Genomic DNA, 17,068 nt, shown 5'->3' with positions numbered 1-17,068 from the left:
GCCTATTAGAAACTTCAATGACATAACTCACCACCACCTCAGCGTCATCGCGACACACATTGATCTCGTCCAAAAGCCGGTAACGCTTGCTTTTGTTCTATCCTGTTGCTGGACATGATTTTCAGCAATTCCCCCTAATGCTTACAAAACCATTTTTTCCTTCTGAGGTTGCAGACAAAGGGTGTCTACGCAAGAGTAGCAGAATTGTGGGCTCAGGACATGGAGGGGTCAGGCAGTAAAGTTGAGCAGCAAACAACTTGCACTCTGAAGCCAGCCGACCACGAGAAGCCGAATTCCGGGGTCGTCCCCAAGACTGAAATCCTTTCACAGGAACATAAGGTAAACCAAGTCATCCACTCTCCTACGAGGCAACCAACACAAATCGTAGTACCTATAACTGAAAATTAAAACCCTGAAAACAGGATGTTAGCACAGTAGATGCAGAAGTAGCAAACCACAAGATTCCATCTATATCTGAAGACATTATGCAGTTGCTACGTTTGCAGTATCCCAAGTAAGCAATACGCAGAACCAATTCAGATATCATACCATTATAGCTGTTTTTTGTAATCACAAAACACTATGTCTTATGGATTAAATGAATGTTTGTTCCATACCAAGTTTTCTGTCTTTTTCACGTGCAATTTTGTGAACCAGGGATGGACCAGAAGGGGTACACATCGAATGGTTGTGCAAACAACTCAAACTAAACGAAGAACTCGTCAGGTGCATCTACCACTAAAAGTTGGCAAGTTTAGCTACGACAGATTCTGGTTTGGTATTTTCTATCCAACCTCATCACGTCACGTCATGTCACTATTGCAGGGGTCAGCTAATGGCGTTAGCGCTTGATGGCGAGTTGTACACAACAATCGACACCGAACACTTTGCACCGACGTAGATACAAGGCCGGCCACGACCACCGATGACACAGATGTATCAGCAATAAATCGTCGTGTGTGCATCCGAACCTTATTATCAGCAGCTTCAACACCATGCTCCAAATGTTAGAGTCAGGGTCTGAAAGATACCTAGGTTATCGTTTCACCAAAAAACGGCCGATCTGTTGCCTGTTTTACCAGACGGCCCGTACCGCGCACCTACTGTAAGGAACCATGTTTGTTAAGTTTCATGCTACGCCATGCAACTACTGTAATCGGTCCTGTAACCGCAAATCCCTTTTCTTTTATTGTTGACCTAGTTTTCGTAATTTCTATCGGAAGCCGATTGCGATCACAATGGCAGACACACACGATGTCAACACATGTATTGTTGCCAACGAGCCAGTAAGTAACCTCGATATATCTCTTACACAAAAAAAGGACAAAAAATGTGAAACACCTTATGCAAAAGGAATAACCATTGAACTCAATGACAAATAGTCACACCGGCAACGCACAACAAGGTTAGCACAACACATAGCATACGAAACGTTAATGAAATCAATTTTTTCAATTATGGTATGTTGAAGTTCAGTTAAAACACCCCTCTCGAGTAAAAAGACAGCGAAGTCAGACAGCCGTTACATAAGGGTCTACGATCGATGGCGGTTGCAGCGTATACTAGGTTCTATTCATGGTTGCTCGGCTTCTTCATGCAAGTTGCCATATAACGTTTTTTACATACGATAGCCCGCTACCCATGTTTTATCCCATCGGTCGGCTAGATTACCACGACATATAGCAACATATATCCTACACCCCTTTTACTCCCCTTGGTACCGTATGCTCTATCCCCATACACTTATCCTTTTGATTGGGTTTCATGCAGTGTCTTTCAGATTTTTTCCACCATACAGCCCCTACTTGTGCATGGCAGCACAAGATTACTATAGTTGCACACCCGGTTAGGTTGGTAAATAGAGCATGGTCGCAAAAAACGGGGCGATCAAATAAGCAGTCCACCGATGCATTTTCTTCAAAAATACCCTCCATCGCTAGGTCGGCAGTTTCATTTCGCTGGGATGCCTGCGGGAGAATAATGTGATGGTACTACATATCAAATAAACAACAACGTGCCAAACATGTGTTTCCACAATTGTGCTTATGTACACCAGTCAATGCCTTCGATACTAGCCCAGTAAAATAGGGTTCTCCTTTTTTATTTCACGTACATTTACATAGGTTTCACCAAACAGCACCGCAATCTCATTTTGGGGGGGGGGGGTGGGGAGCGGGGGAGGGGGGTCTGTAACCGCAAATCCATTACTTCTATTGCTGACCTAGATTTTTAAGTTTCGGTCGCAAAGTCGATTTCCATTTGTTCTTGCCGTCACAATGTCAGGCACACACGGTGACAATACATGTATCGTTGCCAACGAGCCAGAAACTAACCTCTATGTATTTCTTAGACACAACTTAAAAAAAACTGTGAAACACATTATGCAAAACCATAGAACCCAATGACAAAGAATCTCACCGACAACGCACATAAAGAGGGGATGGGGTCTGACGGTGATAATAAGGTAAGCACGACACATAGCACACTAAACGTTAATGAAATCATTTTTTTTCACTACGGGTACGTTGAAGTTGATTGCAAACACCCGTTTCGATTAAAAATTCAGCGAAGTCAGACAGCAGTTACACAAGGGTCTATGATCGATGGCGGCGGTGGCGTGTAATAGTTTATGTTCATGGTTGCTCGGCTTCTCCATGATGCCATATAATGGGTTTTTCAGACGACCCCCGCGCCCCATGTTTTATCACATATGTCGGCTAGATTACCACAACATATGTCCTTCATAATTGCTAGCTCGCCCGCGTCTTATTGACTGTTAGAGGCAATTATGGGCGTCTAAAGTATAGCTAATGGCCGGTACGCACTAGTCATGCTATGTAAAAAACCCAATATTTTTTTTGAAGATGGATATTTTCACCGAACAAGATTTATGCCGTTTTTTGCCCTTACCAACGTAAACGGAGGGTTCTCTTGTTGTAAATTCTTTTCCTAGGACTCACGGTAAACTACAATCCATGTGTTCCGTGCCAATTCCCATCCCGTTTATCCTGTTGTTTCGGTTTCATGGCGTCTCTTCCATAAATCCCCCCCCCCATATGGTGCCCACTTGTGCATGGCACCATAAGAATTTTGGGCGGGGTAAACTACATTCGCACACCGCGTTAGGTGGGGTAAATAGAGCATGGTCTCACACAACAGCGCGATCAAAGCAGTGATCCAACGATGCATCTTTTTTTGGTTATGTACCCTCTATCGCCATGTCGGCATTTTCATTTGGGCGGGGCGACTGCGGAGAATTTTTTGATGGTACTACATAACAATAGCACAACAAATGTGACGATCATTTGTTTCCACGTCAATGCTTATGCACACCAGGCAATGCTTTCGATCTTAAACCCGTTACCGTCTAGGTTACAAAACGATCATTAAAAATATACTAAAGGCTTCAATCCTTGTGATCGGCTACTTGCATCTCACACAAAAGAAAATTCGTTGCAACGACTCCCATTTGGTACCCGCATTTTTTCGACCATTATGTATGTGTACATGAATTCCTTTTTCCCGATGCTCGGTACCAGTTCGGAATTTTTTTCCATCCCCCGTACGACGAATGAAGGCTAAAAAACGCAACAACATGAATTACACAAAGGACACCATTTTTTTTCCATACGATGATACACACACTGTTATAAAAGGTTGGTAACACCCCAACTCTATTCTTGTTGATTGTACAAATATGGTATACCATGGGAAACGTCACGCGAGACCAAACATGACGGAACGAATGATTAAGTGCTTTCAACCATCCATCTGATCAACGATTACATAAACAAAAAACGTGCAGACAGACGGACATGCTAATATCGGTAACAAAGCATCCTTCCAAACACGTCAAGAACCAACATACGGACGACATCGACAAAACACACCATGCGGAAGGACTGGAACACAACTCGACAACACTGTCCAAAAAAGGACACACTCAGCTAACAAGCACCACTGGCAGCGGGACTGGGATAGTATCGTCTCGAAGGAGACGCGGATCCACCCTAATGCAGCACACGAGTGTCACCCACCCAGTAGATCTTGCCATGCAGTGCATCAGCGTCTTCGGTATAGAACATACGGGCGTAGATGAACGGACGAGGCACCGCTGGTTGCACCCTAAAACGCCGCCGGTCGGCGTAGTGGCTGCGAAGAATTCTATGAGCAGCGGCAACTGGAGAGACTATGCCACAATGGACCCAGAACATCACGGAGGTGCCCCAGGTCGCCGCTGCAGGGCCGAGGAACGTGAGCTCGTTGCCGGCAGCCACGGGGTCAGCGCCGCCGAAGTCGACATACCGGACAGGCATCTGCACCCCTCTACCGCGTTTTGCTGTGGTATTTGGTTGGTGCCAATCTGGGATGGGCCTTGCTAGACGATCTGTGGCCAGAAGATGAAAGGGAGACCCATTTTTATAAGCGGCGTTGCTGCCGTCCAAACGTTACACATGCCCATGGCCAATAAATGTGCAACTACACAAGCACAGGTAAGACAGATGAATCAGGAGACATTTAATTTGCGACGCGAAGAGACAACTGCGAGGCGATGACCTGCTCCGCTGTGCCAACACACTGCAACCAGTTGGCAGACTGCATCGTGCATTTCTTTTGCGCCCATAATGAGTGCACCTACTCTACCTGTTCGACAAGCACACACACTGACCTGCCATTTATTAGATACATCATCGCTTCGCTAGTCACATGGCAGTCCGGCGTTCGTGCTTATGGGACAGCATGGACGAAAGCATGGTGGACATATATTTCGAACACACGTCCCAATCTCCATCCTTTTATGCGAGCCGGCAACAACGCGCAAACTAGTTAATGTAATTATCCAACCAATGTATGTGCAACAAGCCCGCCCAACAAACTCCATCCCTTATCCAGCGGCGCGACGCATTTCAGACGATCAAAAACCAAAAAATGCCAGCGTCCTTTTTGCGTTGCCCCACAGACAATCCTTGCCCGCACATCCCGTCTGCGTCTGGGCGTGCTCCCATCGGGGCGACCCATTTTCGTAATTGCAACGTATATAAACAAAATGCACAGCTGTATAAAAAGTTGCAAAAAAAACTACACAACGTTGATCTATAGGCCTATACTACCTGCTTCCTGACCGTCCGCCACCGCAAGGTGCATCACTCCGTCGTATCGCGGCCGCTCTTTGCTCGGTGCGCCGCCGCGTCATGGCTCAGTACCTGATTCAGCCTCGCGTTGACAGCGTCGTCAGTGAGCGTCTAGATAGTCTAGATGATGGCCCTACGCTCCGATTCATCCACCGGGGTGGAGGATGTAGGTGCTGTCTTCGGAGTCGAACTCGTCGCCGGAGCTCAAGGCTGCAGGAGGTGGAGCGGGAGGTGAAGGCGGAGGCGGATCTGTTAGGGCTGGGCGGAAGCGGCGGCTAGGTGCACGCTCGCGGAAGATGAGGCATGCCGTAACGCGGCCTTCAAAGGATACAGCGTGCCGCCCGAATGTAATGCCGCGGTAAGGCGAAGGAGCTTGTGCAGATGCCATGCAGTCCCCGCGACTGTCATGCGTCAGTCGGAACGCACGCTTTGGCGCATCTTTGGGCCAGTTTCGCGCCCCCCGTACGCATGGCCGTCGTAGCAAATGTCTATGCGGTCGCTCCGTCGTCCACTATGGCTCGGTGAGCCACTGCGCCCTGGCTCAGTGCCTGCTCCAGCCTAGGTTTGGCGGCGTCGCCCTTGAGCGCCTAGGAAGTCTAGCGGACGGCCCTCTGCTCCGCCACCTTCTCCCCCAGCGTCGGCGCATCAAGGTCATTGGAGGACCTACATTTCTCCGAGTCGGAGTCTTCTGCTGCAGCGGCGTCCGTCAGCCTCCGCTATTCCAGCTCAGCGTCCAACGCCGCGTGGTCCGCCAGCCCCCCTGTGCTTCCTTCTCCGCTTCAGTCAGGGACGCGGCGTCCCTGACCGGGTGGACGAGATCGGTGCTGTCTTCGGAGTCGACCCCGCAGTGGTAGGAGGAGGTGGAGTGGGATGTGAAGGTGGAGGCGGAGGCGCGGTAACTGGCCGCACCTAGCGCTGCTAATGGCGGAATGACTACGGCTCAGCGGGAGCGGCGCCTAGGGTTTAGAGGGGAGGAGATGAAATGCTCGCGGCACTATTTATATAGGTCGGAGACGAGAGCGGCGGTCGCGGCAAGCGGGGCATCGCCAGTACTACCGCAGTCTTCGCAATTAACGCGGACGCAGACTAGCGAAGCGACGCATCGGGACCAGTATTGGCGGAAAAGACGCATCGACGCTGTGCACGCTCGCGGAAACTGAGGCATGCCATTAAGGCGACCCTGTAAAAGGATGCAGCGCGCCGCCCCAAAATAATGCCTCAGCAAGGCGAAGCATATGTGCAACTGGTACGTGGGTTCGTGCAAGGACCGAGCGGGCATTTTTTCGCTAACACCAGACGTCCCGAAACGCAAAACTGGCGCATGTTTGGGCCAGGTTTGCGCTTTCGGGAGCTGACCGATCAGTTTGCGTCGCGTTACTAGAGGTGGGGCACGCTGCATTTCCGGTCAACGCGGCCACAAACGGCGCTCATAGTTTGCGTCGTGCCGCGGTAGATGCCATCAAGGTCTAGTTTTGTCGCATACAAACTTTTAACTTGTGTACCAGCCAACCCAAAAAAACCGATTTACGCGGGAACCCCAATAATGTTTACAAAAATTTGAACTTGCAGATAGACAACACTTTTAATGAGGACTGAAGACACTGCCCGCGCGGCGTAGCAGTCGGCAGAAGAAACATGTTGCGATATAGGCGGCAATACAGGTTAAGCCGAGCAGGTGTTGCCATGCTAGCAGGGACATCATGCACACGTGTCATATCGCTGTTGCATACATGCGCACTCGCCCGTGAGAGTTAGTGGAAACATAACTGAGCATCCTGCGTTCGTGTGTAAGAACTGTCTAAGTATGCCAACGGACATAATGGTGGATTAATCAAAGAAGCAAAACCGAATTGTGAATAAAACATGGATAAGTTGTGCCGACTGAATCACTAACACTGACCAGCAGGACAACAGGTACAGATACAAAACAACCTCCCCCGTTCTCTGACTTGCTAATGCCAAAACGAACAGGACTATGGATCCTTGTATGACAAACGACGACCGTTTGTATATCTTTCCGCGGTTTTTTTGTCTCCAAAAAGAAAGACTTATGTTTCGGGGCGTGCACACATGTCGAATGCCAACGCAGGGATAACAGTGCATGCGGGACCCAGTAGAGGGTGGCGACGCAATTTAAAAAGGGACACCAGCTACCGCACAAAGGGGCCCTGCTGTTTTTACCATTTTCACTTTCGCTCTATCCGCCTCACCTTCTTCTACAGTCCTAGCTCTTCTCCACTGGTGAGCAAGGAACGTCAATGGATGGAGACGACGAGCTCACCGTCAACGCTCCACCGTTGTTCCGTCTCACCACAGCTGTCTCTGACCCTTTCGCAATAAATTCAGAAACTATCCTTCCTGACGCTGCGCCCACACACCATTCATCTACGAGTGCTGAACTCATATCTTCAATTGGGTTGATTTTTGCAGGACCAGCAGGATTCATTAATGGAGGAGGGACAAGGTTTCGAGCTACTCGGCCAGGACTTCTCTGCAATGGCAGCTACCCCCAACAACCAGGGAGGAGATAAGGTAGGCACTCGATACTGTACGCCCGTTGTGTGGTTTGAACACGAATCCTTGGGTTTTCCAGCCGTTCGCCCGTAATTGCTTCCAAAAAAACACTAACACAGAAACGTATCTGCCGTATAAAGGTGGTAAACAGACAAGAATACGTCAAGCACATCCTTTAACCGGAATTTCAGTGAATTGACAGCTAACAGCATTAAAACTTACCCATGGACGGAGTAGAACGGGGAAAACTTCATTATTAGGTGCTAGGCGGGGAGTTAACCCTACCCACTTTTGTTCCGCATACTACCTATTTTGCAAGTGATAACCACGAAGTTACTACTAGCGACAGATTTCAATACTTTCACTTCCCGCTAGCAAATGTATGGAGTATAGTTAGGAAACGACTGGTACCTTTTTCGCCCGGTAGCTAAGATAGGTTATTCTGCATTTCAGGTTAGTTTTTTTGACAGAGGATCTAGTTCCGCGCGGGTGCAGCAGATGAACCTCGACCCACGATTCGTGTGTCTTAGCGCTAGCACAAATGCATTTGGAGCGGAACAGGTTAGCATTAATGACAACTCAGCTAAGTTAACATCCGATGCACGATACGTATCATTTATGCATTTTAAAATACAGCAGCACAAATGGGCTAACTATCAGCATTCTTGTTTTCATGGCGGCGTTTTACTACATCCGATGGCAGTACGGATCCTACGCTGACATCTTTCAGGCTGTGCAAAACGCCGTTGGACGATCCAGTCCTTCGTCCGGGGCGGCAGGGCAAGCTGGAAATAGCGAGTTACCCACAGCACGGCAAACCACGTCCCAGGTCTGTGTCGTTTTTAGCCCGCACTTTATGTTATACCATCAGGCTTTGCTGTAATTCTGCAAGCACATTACAGGTTTCACGAAACGACTGACAGGCAGTGCTTTTATAATGAATATATCTAATTAAGCAGCATTGCCACGTTTTGTTTTTTTCCACTAAACTTTTAGCTAGTTTAACCGCTCGTCGCAATGTTTATCTGTTTTCCTTCGATAGCGACACTTGTGGTGGGCACCATCCTGAACAAAGCCATGCGGTTTCAGCGGACTGCGGCAGCTATGCTGCTAGATTTCAGCACACACAGCACGATCAAGCAAAAAAACAAAGCCTCCACCAGAAGAGACCTCCACCACACACCCACTGAGCTCGCCTCCAATCTCCCCAAATAAATGCAGACGAACCTACTCTTACCAGCGGCGCAGCCACCGGTTAGCTCGTTCATTGCTGGAGTATAGTTAGAGTCCATACGACACTTCTCCCACTACGATTTCAGTACAGCAGGTTTTAGCAGATGGGGTTTGACAGGAATACTAGGCAGTTCATCGATCTGTGTAGGCAACTTTTTTTCTGGAGGATCATCATACGGGTGAGTTATCCTGGTATCACACCCCACCCCACTGCAATACATTTTGTGGAAAGAAATTAACCTGCCATATTGTCTCACCAGATAGTAACTTACAACATCCTCGTTCCGCCTTTAGTCAGTTGCAGTTTAGTCCTTGTTGGTTTTTTTCTGCTATACCTATGAATCAAACAAATCTAGATCTGGGCTGTTAACACTTGCTGGCAAAAACAGACGCCTGCAAACGGATCCACGATGCTCCCCATGCAGGACTGGTCTACGGCGAGGGTACTCTTCGACGACGATAATGCCGACCAGGTGATTACAGATCTAGTCCATTATGTATAGCGAACGATAATTGGCGACCCACTATCGTTATTAGGATGCCTATAGATGCTAATCTCATAACGTTTTCGGCTTGCTTGGAAATCGCTGAATGTCGCTTTTTTTTACCAGCACCGCGCAACCTCAAACGCAGATGTGAATCTCCTGGGAACAATGAAGGCAGCCACCGAACAGATCCAGACTGCTGTGTCGTCGTTGGCGCAGGCGACCAGCTGCATGGCCACCTTAGCAGCATCATTAAACCAGGTACAGTCGGCTGCAGACGAGAAAATAGTCAGTGTAATGGAAGCGGTCAAAGCCAACACGGACGGCGTTAACGAGCTGGTCAAGTTTCTGAAGTCGGACCAGAAGAACAGGGGAAAAAGTAAGCACACCGGGTCCTTCTTGTTTGTTATCTCCTGCTAACTATAGTTGATTTTTCATGCACTAGCTGATTGCTCAACTGAAAACGACTTAACTCTTTTTGCAAATGTAACAGAGGGTGCCAACGGAGATAAGGCAATTGAGTTTAACTGGATGTTAGGTCACGGCACAGCACCTAAGAGGGGCAAGAGGGCTACAAGCGACCAGAATAAATTTGAAAGGCTGAAAGTTCACATGAAAGCCAATGCAACCTGGTTCGTCTACAACTCAACACCGGAGGAGCTTGCAGAGTAAGTAAAAGATCTGAGAACTAGAAACAAATAAAAGATGCGCTACCACCTGTCCTAGAGATTTGTTTCCTTACAATCGAACATCACATGTACTAGATAGTAAAAGCGCGATTGGTTTGTTAATTGCAGGACGTGGATCGAATTCAGGGACACTCCAATGGCGTCAGTTGATGGCCTGCACCTAAAGCAGATGCTGTGCTGTAAGGAAGAGATGGACGAAAACATGGGTCAGATAGTGGTGAGGATCCTTAGGAACGACGAATCTGAAAAGAGGGCTGACGTTCATGGCAACTGCCACTTTGTGCTACACACCTGGGCGGTACGTTTACATCTGTAATTCATGCAGTTCGTTCGTGACTCCAAACATTTGTTCATATACATCTTTAAAAACAAAATTCCATAGCAAGATACATCTGACTTGGTGTCAAATGATTTAACAGGACCAGGTCATGGATCCTAATTCCACGATGGATTCTTGTGAAGAAATTTTCCTTGCACCACAGTTTCAGTATGACATATCGAATTGTGGAAAGGTAACCATCAGTTACACTGCGCAACATACATGACTTGTCAACTACGGTTTAATTTGTTATTCTACAAAAAAATGACAAAACTGGTGCCATCTGAACAATTAGAAAGTCCACCTGCACTAGTTTTTTCATTCCATTCGTTTTCGCATACAGGTTGTTGCAATGATAAAATACGCGGACTGCTGGGCGTCTGTATCGATTGACATGATCAAGTGCATTACCTATCTGATCCACCCAGCTTTGTCGGCTAATCCTCACCACCAAGTATTGGAAGTTTTCCAGCCATCTATGCAAAGGCTAACTGAATTTGCATGCGCACACATCAAGAATGTCACAAACAGAGTCATCCCAGAAATCTCCTGGAAATTTGACGTCGCTTTGAAGAAACAGCACATCATGCATGGGTAACATTATTACATGTTTCCATTATCTGTACACAATAACACATAACTGACGTCTAGTGCATGTTTGGTGCCTTTCTGATGCTAACCTAAAACTCAGTTTACCAATCAAGCATTATATCTTTTCGCACAAATAAATGTTACATGCAACTGAACGACACCTTTTTCTCCCTCAGACCTGACACAGGCGTGAGCACGGCGTACTTCAGCGTACCAAAAGTCAACCAGTTTCTGGTAGGCCAATCTGAAAACTAGCATCTTTTGGACCACAACAAACACGGAACGGGATTACCCCTTTATTCTGCTCACCTACCTATTTGTTACACCTATTTTTCAGAGTGTTACCCCGGACACAATATACCTTGCAAAGCTGACATTCATATACAAGGGGATCATAGCTGCCTACACAATAACGAAGAAAACGGTGCAGGGGGGGAAGAAGCTGACTACCAAGAAGAGAAAGTCGGACGGAGCTGTCATACAGCACGACAAGAAGAGCTTCTACACCAGCGATGGCGGGAACAACGTCCCACCGGAACAAGCATTCTCATACCTAGTATGAGAATTATCTCCGTCCTCAACGTTAAGTCATTGGCGTCGTTTGCCGTCCTGCACGGACGATTGTTTGTTCCGCCTATCTACTAGCAGTATGGTTAGAAGAACTAGTTGCAGGCTTTTTGAGTTTGCAGTGTTTTATACACGAACTCACGTCCAGAACTGTTAAGTAAATCGTGTAATGCTTTGGTTAACGTTGCCGGCGACCTTGTTTAATTGATACGCCACTTGCCACGATTTATTTGCTGCACTTGCATTACAGATAAAACACTGATTTTACAACGTTAGGAGAGTACAGATGGAAATTACGAAAGGATAAAGCTAGAAACTTTGGTTTTTGGGGTGGATGCTGATGCACACCGGGCAAACTGCTCTGAGTTTCCACACCGCAAAGCATGTTACACTACTTCAGTATCTCGAACCGAACCAAACAACGACAACCACAAGAGCCATGATAGCAAAACGGAGCAGCACGAGCTCAGTCTTAAGCTCCTTCAAAACGAGTTCATTCTGCGAGCCAGCAGGCCCACCTGCCGGACGAGGACCGACAGCTCCCCTGGGTGTGCTCATGCGCCTAAATGATCCACAGGTAGCTTCGTCTTCCCACTCCCAAAACTTGCACCTCTGCAGACTCCAAAACAATCAACAACTTTCCCTTTCACACTAATTAAACCGTGATCGATGCGTACGAGAAATACAGTTACATAGCCACGAACACGACTGACCTTTTGCAAACCGCACTTCAGAAAAAGCCTGCCCGGGTTCTCGGCGGTGCCAGATCGCCAAAGATCGCATGGCTCGCCGCAGTAGCAGCTGAACTTGGATACTCCAAGGTAAGCTGTGCTAGTCTCGACGAAGGGGGAAGAAGAAGTCGACATGCTGGAGTCTGAAGACGAGGGTCTAGACAGAAGGAACGGTGATGTATAGAGCATGGCGTCCGCGCCTGGGGGTCGGGATTTTTATATTGGGCCTCACCACATCGGTCGAATGGCAGGTAGCCGTTAGGATTTTTTCAGACGACCGTTTGTGGTTCTTACCGTTGTGCAACTCGACACTATAACCATCTACATGGGAAACAGCGTGCAAAAGTTAAACGACCGTCAACAACTAAGGAAACACAGTATTCGTGGGCACCATGGGCAAGTACAGTATTACAGTGCAAACGAACTATTTTTTCAACCGACGTAGATTCTATCGCACTGCCCTACGCGTGTTGCTGACCAAAAAAAGTGCATCCTTTTAGCACTATCGCATATAATATGGACCACAACAATCTCACTCGAAAGTCCCGCAAAAAGAAACATATCCATCGCGCGATCCAACAAGCACCAAACAAATCTCCATCTCGTGGCTCACTTTACCATACAAATACACAGATACACTCGTCTGCCCGTGGGAGAGGGCAGTCTATTAAAAAGCATGACTGCAAAGCGTCCGGGAAAAAGCAAATTAAAAGAAGCAGATGTTATCCATGTAATGGCGAGAGACATGCGACACTGATGCTACATGACACATCTCTGAAACCCCTGTTTTTCCCGCACAACACAACCGTTCCGATGGCCGAGACGTGGAGTCAATTTATTATATGTGTGGACGTACAAAAAACATTGGCCATCGTTTCCATGGATGGATGCAAACTTTACGGGATCACAAGGTGGGGGGGCTCCATCATTGCTTCCCACAAAGCGTGAGCATACTTCCGAGCCAACAAACTAAATAGGGTTGCCATGCCACGTGGTGTGCCCGGTAGGCATGTCTCGTCATTTTTTTGGCATGTCGTCGACAAAACAAAATGCTACCCGGCAAATGGACCGTCGCATGTATATATCACCAAACACAACCGATATTGCTATCAGCTGTACGCCAGCAATTTGACCAGCGTGATGCGGCCGTGCTGTTGTTGACTATTCATCGTTGTAATGTAAGGTTACAACCATATGGCGTATGATTACCCCCCTACCGGCGTAAGTACCTACATTAGTGAACCGTGTACCGGCCACCAGCAATAACATCAATCGACTCTCCTTATTTGACTTCCGCCACATCCGGTGGGAAAAAAATAAGTTAACTCATACCTTACTACAAAAGGGATGACCGCATAGCGTCCGAAAAACTCCCAATCATCCAAAAGAAAAAAGATCATACATGTATTGACGGTGCCATGCCACACCAATGCTACATGACATATCGTGAAACCCCCCGTTTTCCCCGCACGCTACAACCGGTCCGACGGCGGGGGGGTGGAGCCAATTACGATATGTGTGGGGCATGGAAAAAAGATGGGGCATCACTTCCATGGATGGTTGCAACTTTTCGGGATCACATAGTGCGGAGGTTCCATCCTTGTTTCCCAAAAGACATGACGATGTATCCGGGTCACACTAAAAAAAATGGCCCCTGGCACGTGCTCTGCCAGGTCGGTGTTTTTTCCGTAATGATTTTTTACTGTCATCGACAAACCAAAATGCTACCGCTGCAAACGGGACCGTCGCGGGTATATATCGCCAAACGCAACAGATATCGCTATCTATAGTATGCAATCAATTCGAAAGGCGGGATGGGGCCGTGCTGATGTTGACCACTCGTTGTTGTAATGTAATGTTACAAGCACGCGCATAAGGGTATTAGACTACCCCCACCGGCCTAAATATCTACAACAGCGAACCGTGTATTGGCCGAATAGCAATAACATCAATCGACTCTACTCAAGAATACCTCTGCCACATCCTGTGGGAAGATAAAAAGCCTAACCCAGACATAATTTCAAAAAACATGGAGCGGTTACTCCCCTTCGCAACTTTTTTTTTGGGCACAAGTGTGTTTGGTCCATAAAGAGAACATTTTTGGAATTGTTCACTTCCATGGAATTCATTTGTAGGTTGCGGGGTACTCTAAAATAAAGGTGGTAGAAAAAAAAAATCATTACGATATAAAAAGTTATCCCATAGCTGATATGAAACAACAATCTTCAACAGTTACAAAACACGGAAATGGCTCTAATTGTTGTATAGTTTAGTGGATTCATCCACAACAAAAACCCATGGTTCCATTGATCATAGTTGTTCCTACCACAAAACGGCTAAAACAAAGAGGACATACTCAAAACAATATAGAGAGGCCTCTATAATTCCAAAGAGGTCTAGGCAGCTGGTTACAGAAGAAGAAAGTGTGAATTTCTTCTCAAACACGAGTCGACCGGCATGCAATTCTTCACCACATGAGAATTCGAATGACGGCACCCGACTCTCGTTTCAACTCCACAAAATGGTAGTACAGAAATAACTGCAGACCTCTAATTAACGACGACGACCCACGAAACAAAACCATCGGTGTCTAGCGTACAAACTACTGTTTCGCGGTATAGGTTGACTTCCGCCCGCAAGTTGATCTGTTGTGACCAACGATACCACAACTTTTGCATCTCCTCCGAGTTGCAACGAATGTTTCTGGTGCCACATTGACTGAGCAATCTGCCGTGCTGTGCTGAGCAGAGCCACACGTGCCGCAATGCTCAACCATGTAAACTCCAGTCTTCAGGAATCGGGATGACCTCCTTGGACGATCTACGGTTGCGTTTGCTGGGTTAGCTGGCAACGATCGTTTCTTTGCCCCAGGTGACTCAATCGGTGACTTAAATCTCAACTCCTTTGGTCTACCCCTTGAACGAACTCGTGGCGGCGCAGCGACGGATGCGTCAAACAACAGCTTCTCTGTCCCTTCGACCGGCATGTCTTGAGCATCGAACAAACCCTGACTAGGATCGTCGACGGTCATGGCAGACAGAGCTGCTTTGGCGTTGCTGATGTAGTCAACTGCAAGCTCAAACGCCTGCCTCGACGTAGTACCCATGCCGACCAACTCCATTGCGGCTGCGTGGAGCATCCCGTGCATCGAAGCGGCGTCAGCTCCACTGGAAGCGGCCTCGATGTATCCTGGAATAATGCAAGTTGCACCGTCCCTCGCTGAAACGGTCCATCTTTTCTTAATCATACCTGGCGGCAGCTCAGCAACACCCCCATGAACTAGAACCTGTAAAAAGAATGCGTCATTTCATGCACGTTTCGCAGCACAAACAGTTATATAAACTGACTGATTACGTTCAGCAACATATAACCACAGACCTTAAGCACGTGCCTGCACGGGATCCCGGAATGCTCAAATGATTTGCAGACACACCAGTAATTCATCTTGGTCTCGTCGGATCGAACTACGTACTCCCTCCTCCCAACAGCTGACGAGGGTGGCCTTGCATAGGTTACTATGAATTTGTTTTCTTCCTCATGAGACACACACAAGAAGGAACCAGATAGGAAGAGTTCCTTATAAAACCTCTCGAACAAGTTCCTAGTGTAGACGATGGTAGCATGCCTCTCGATGGGTACACCAGCTCTCAGAAGATAGTTAACCTGCAGATCAAACATGGAATCCAAAATTTACATTTGCTCGCACGTTTTAGCTGTAAGTAAAACTTTCCCACCCATAGAGGCATAGAGCCTTATTCCAGTAGATTAAAACTACATCTGAATAGAAGTTCTCTGTGTTATTAGGTGATTACCTGTTTTGTAGCGTGCTCTTCTCTCCCTTCGTCAGCGATACGGTCTGTAACAAGCCGATCGAACTGGCTAACAAACAGGTGCATAGGTGCAGAACGAGGGATATACGTTTTCAGAACATGATTTGCACTCTCACTGCGCTGGGTACTCGTCATGCCGGCGCAGAAAGTATCCGTGAAGTAAGGTTTTGCCCACATCTCCCTGTTCTCGTACGCCCTGGTCAGGAAATCATTGTCTCCTAAACCATTACCTGTGACAATTTCTGCCCATCGGGTTTCGAATTCTTCCACGCCAACAAACTGATCAAGGAGTTCATGGAGTTCCCGTTTAAACGCCGAGTTCTTGCTGTAAGCCTGTCCAAGGGACTCTTTCGCTTTGCGCAAAACGTGCCACTTGCACCACCTGTGCCTGGTATCCGGCAACTCTGCGTCGATGGCTACACGCATCTGGTGGCACTGGTCTGGAACGGAAAAGAGGATATGGGAAGCATTAGATACAGATAATTAACATCTACGAGGGAACAAAAATGGCAATTGCATGCCAGATTCGGAAAACTAATAAACCTACCGGTTAGAATAGTCTCTGGAGCTCGTCCACCCATAATCGAAACGAAGTTGCGGAAAGTCCACTTGAATGCATCTGTGGTTTCTTCAGTTAGGAGGACGCCACCGAAAATGATACTCTGGAAGTGATTGTTAACACCAACGAACAAACCAAAAGGCAGATTATACAGGTTGGTCCTGTAGGTGGTGTCGAAAGTAACTACGTCACCAAAAGACGAGTAGTTCACCCTGCTCGATCCATGAGCGAATAACAGAGCCCTAATCCTCTTCTTTTCGTCCAGGTCCATAGCTACAACAAACCCTGGATCTCGGTCCCTGATCCTAACAAAAACATCTAGAGTTTTTGCCATATCACCCTCTATAGATTCCTGAGCTAACTTTGCGCACAACGTGCGAACGGACTGCCGGCTAAATGGGACGTAGGAATCGTTGTG

At 47.4% G+C, this 17,068-nt stretch overlaps 3 protein-coding genes across 3 annotated transcripts in view; all 3 read left to right on the top strand.

Annotated features, from left to right (window-relative positions):
• Positions 1-17,068, top strand: part of LOC127326725 (uncharacterized) — a 35,886-nt gene that overhangs the window by 12,001 nt on the left and 6,817 nt on the right. The window lies entirely within an intron of this gene.
• On the top strand, positions 7,319-8,566 carry LOC127326727 (uncharacterized). The gene is made up of 5 exons (XM_051353513.1): positions 7,319-7,450; positions 7,563-7,664; positions 8,100-8,207; positions 8,350-8,475; positions 8,549-8,566. The coding sequence occupies exons 1-5, from the start codon at positions 7,391-7,393 to the stop codon at positions 8,564-8,566; spliced, it is 414 nt and encodes a 137-aa protein (XP_051209473.1). The 5' UTR covers positions 7,319-7,390.
• LOC127326713 (uncharacterized) lies at positions 8,804-11,764 on the top strand. The gene is made up of 9 exons (XM_051353502.2): positions 8,804-9,058; positions 9,269-9,352; positions 9,491-9,743; positions 9,858-10,032; positions 10,162-10,351; positions 10,473-10,565; positions 10,716-10,966; positions 11,140-11,197; positions 11,301-11,764. The coding sequence occupies exons 1-9, from the start codon at positions 8,984-8,986 to the stop codon at positions 11,523-11,525; spliced, it is 1,404 nt and encodes a 467-aa protein (XP_051209462.1). The 5' UTR covers positions 8,804-8,983; the 3' UTR covers positions 11,526-11,764.

Source organism: Lolium perenne, chromosome 6, assembly GCF_019359855.2.
Source record: "Lolium perenne isolate Kyuss_39 chromosome 6, Kyuss_2.0, whole genome shotgun sequence".
NCBI lineage: Eukaryota > Viridiplantae > Streptophyta > Magnoliopsida > Poales > Poaceae > Lolium > Lolium perenne.
The sequence above is the reverse complement of the archived record's forward strand: the minus strand, read 5'-3'. Positions and strand labels throughout refer to the sequence as shown.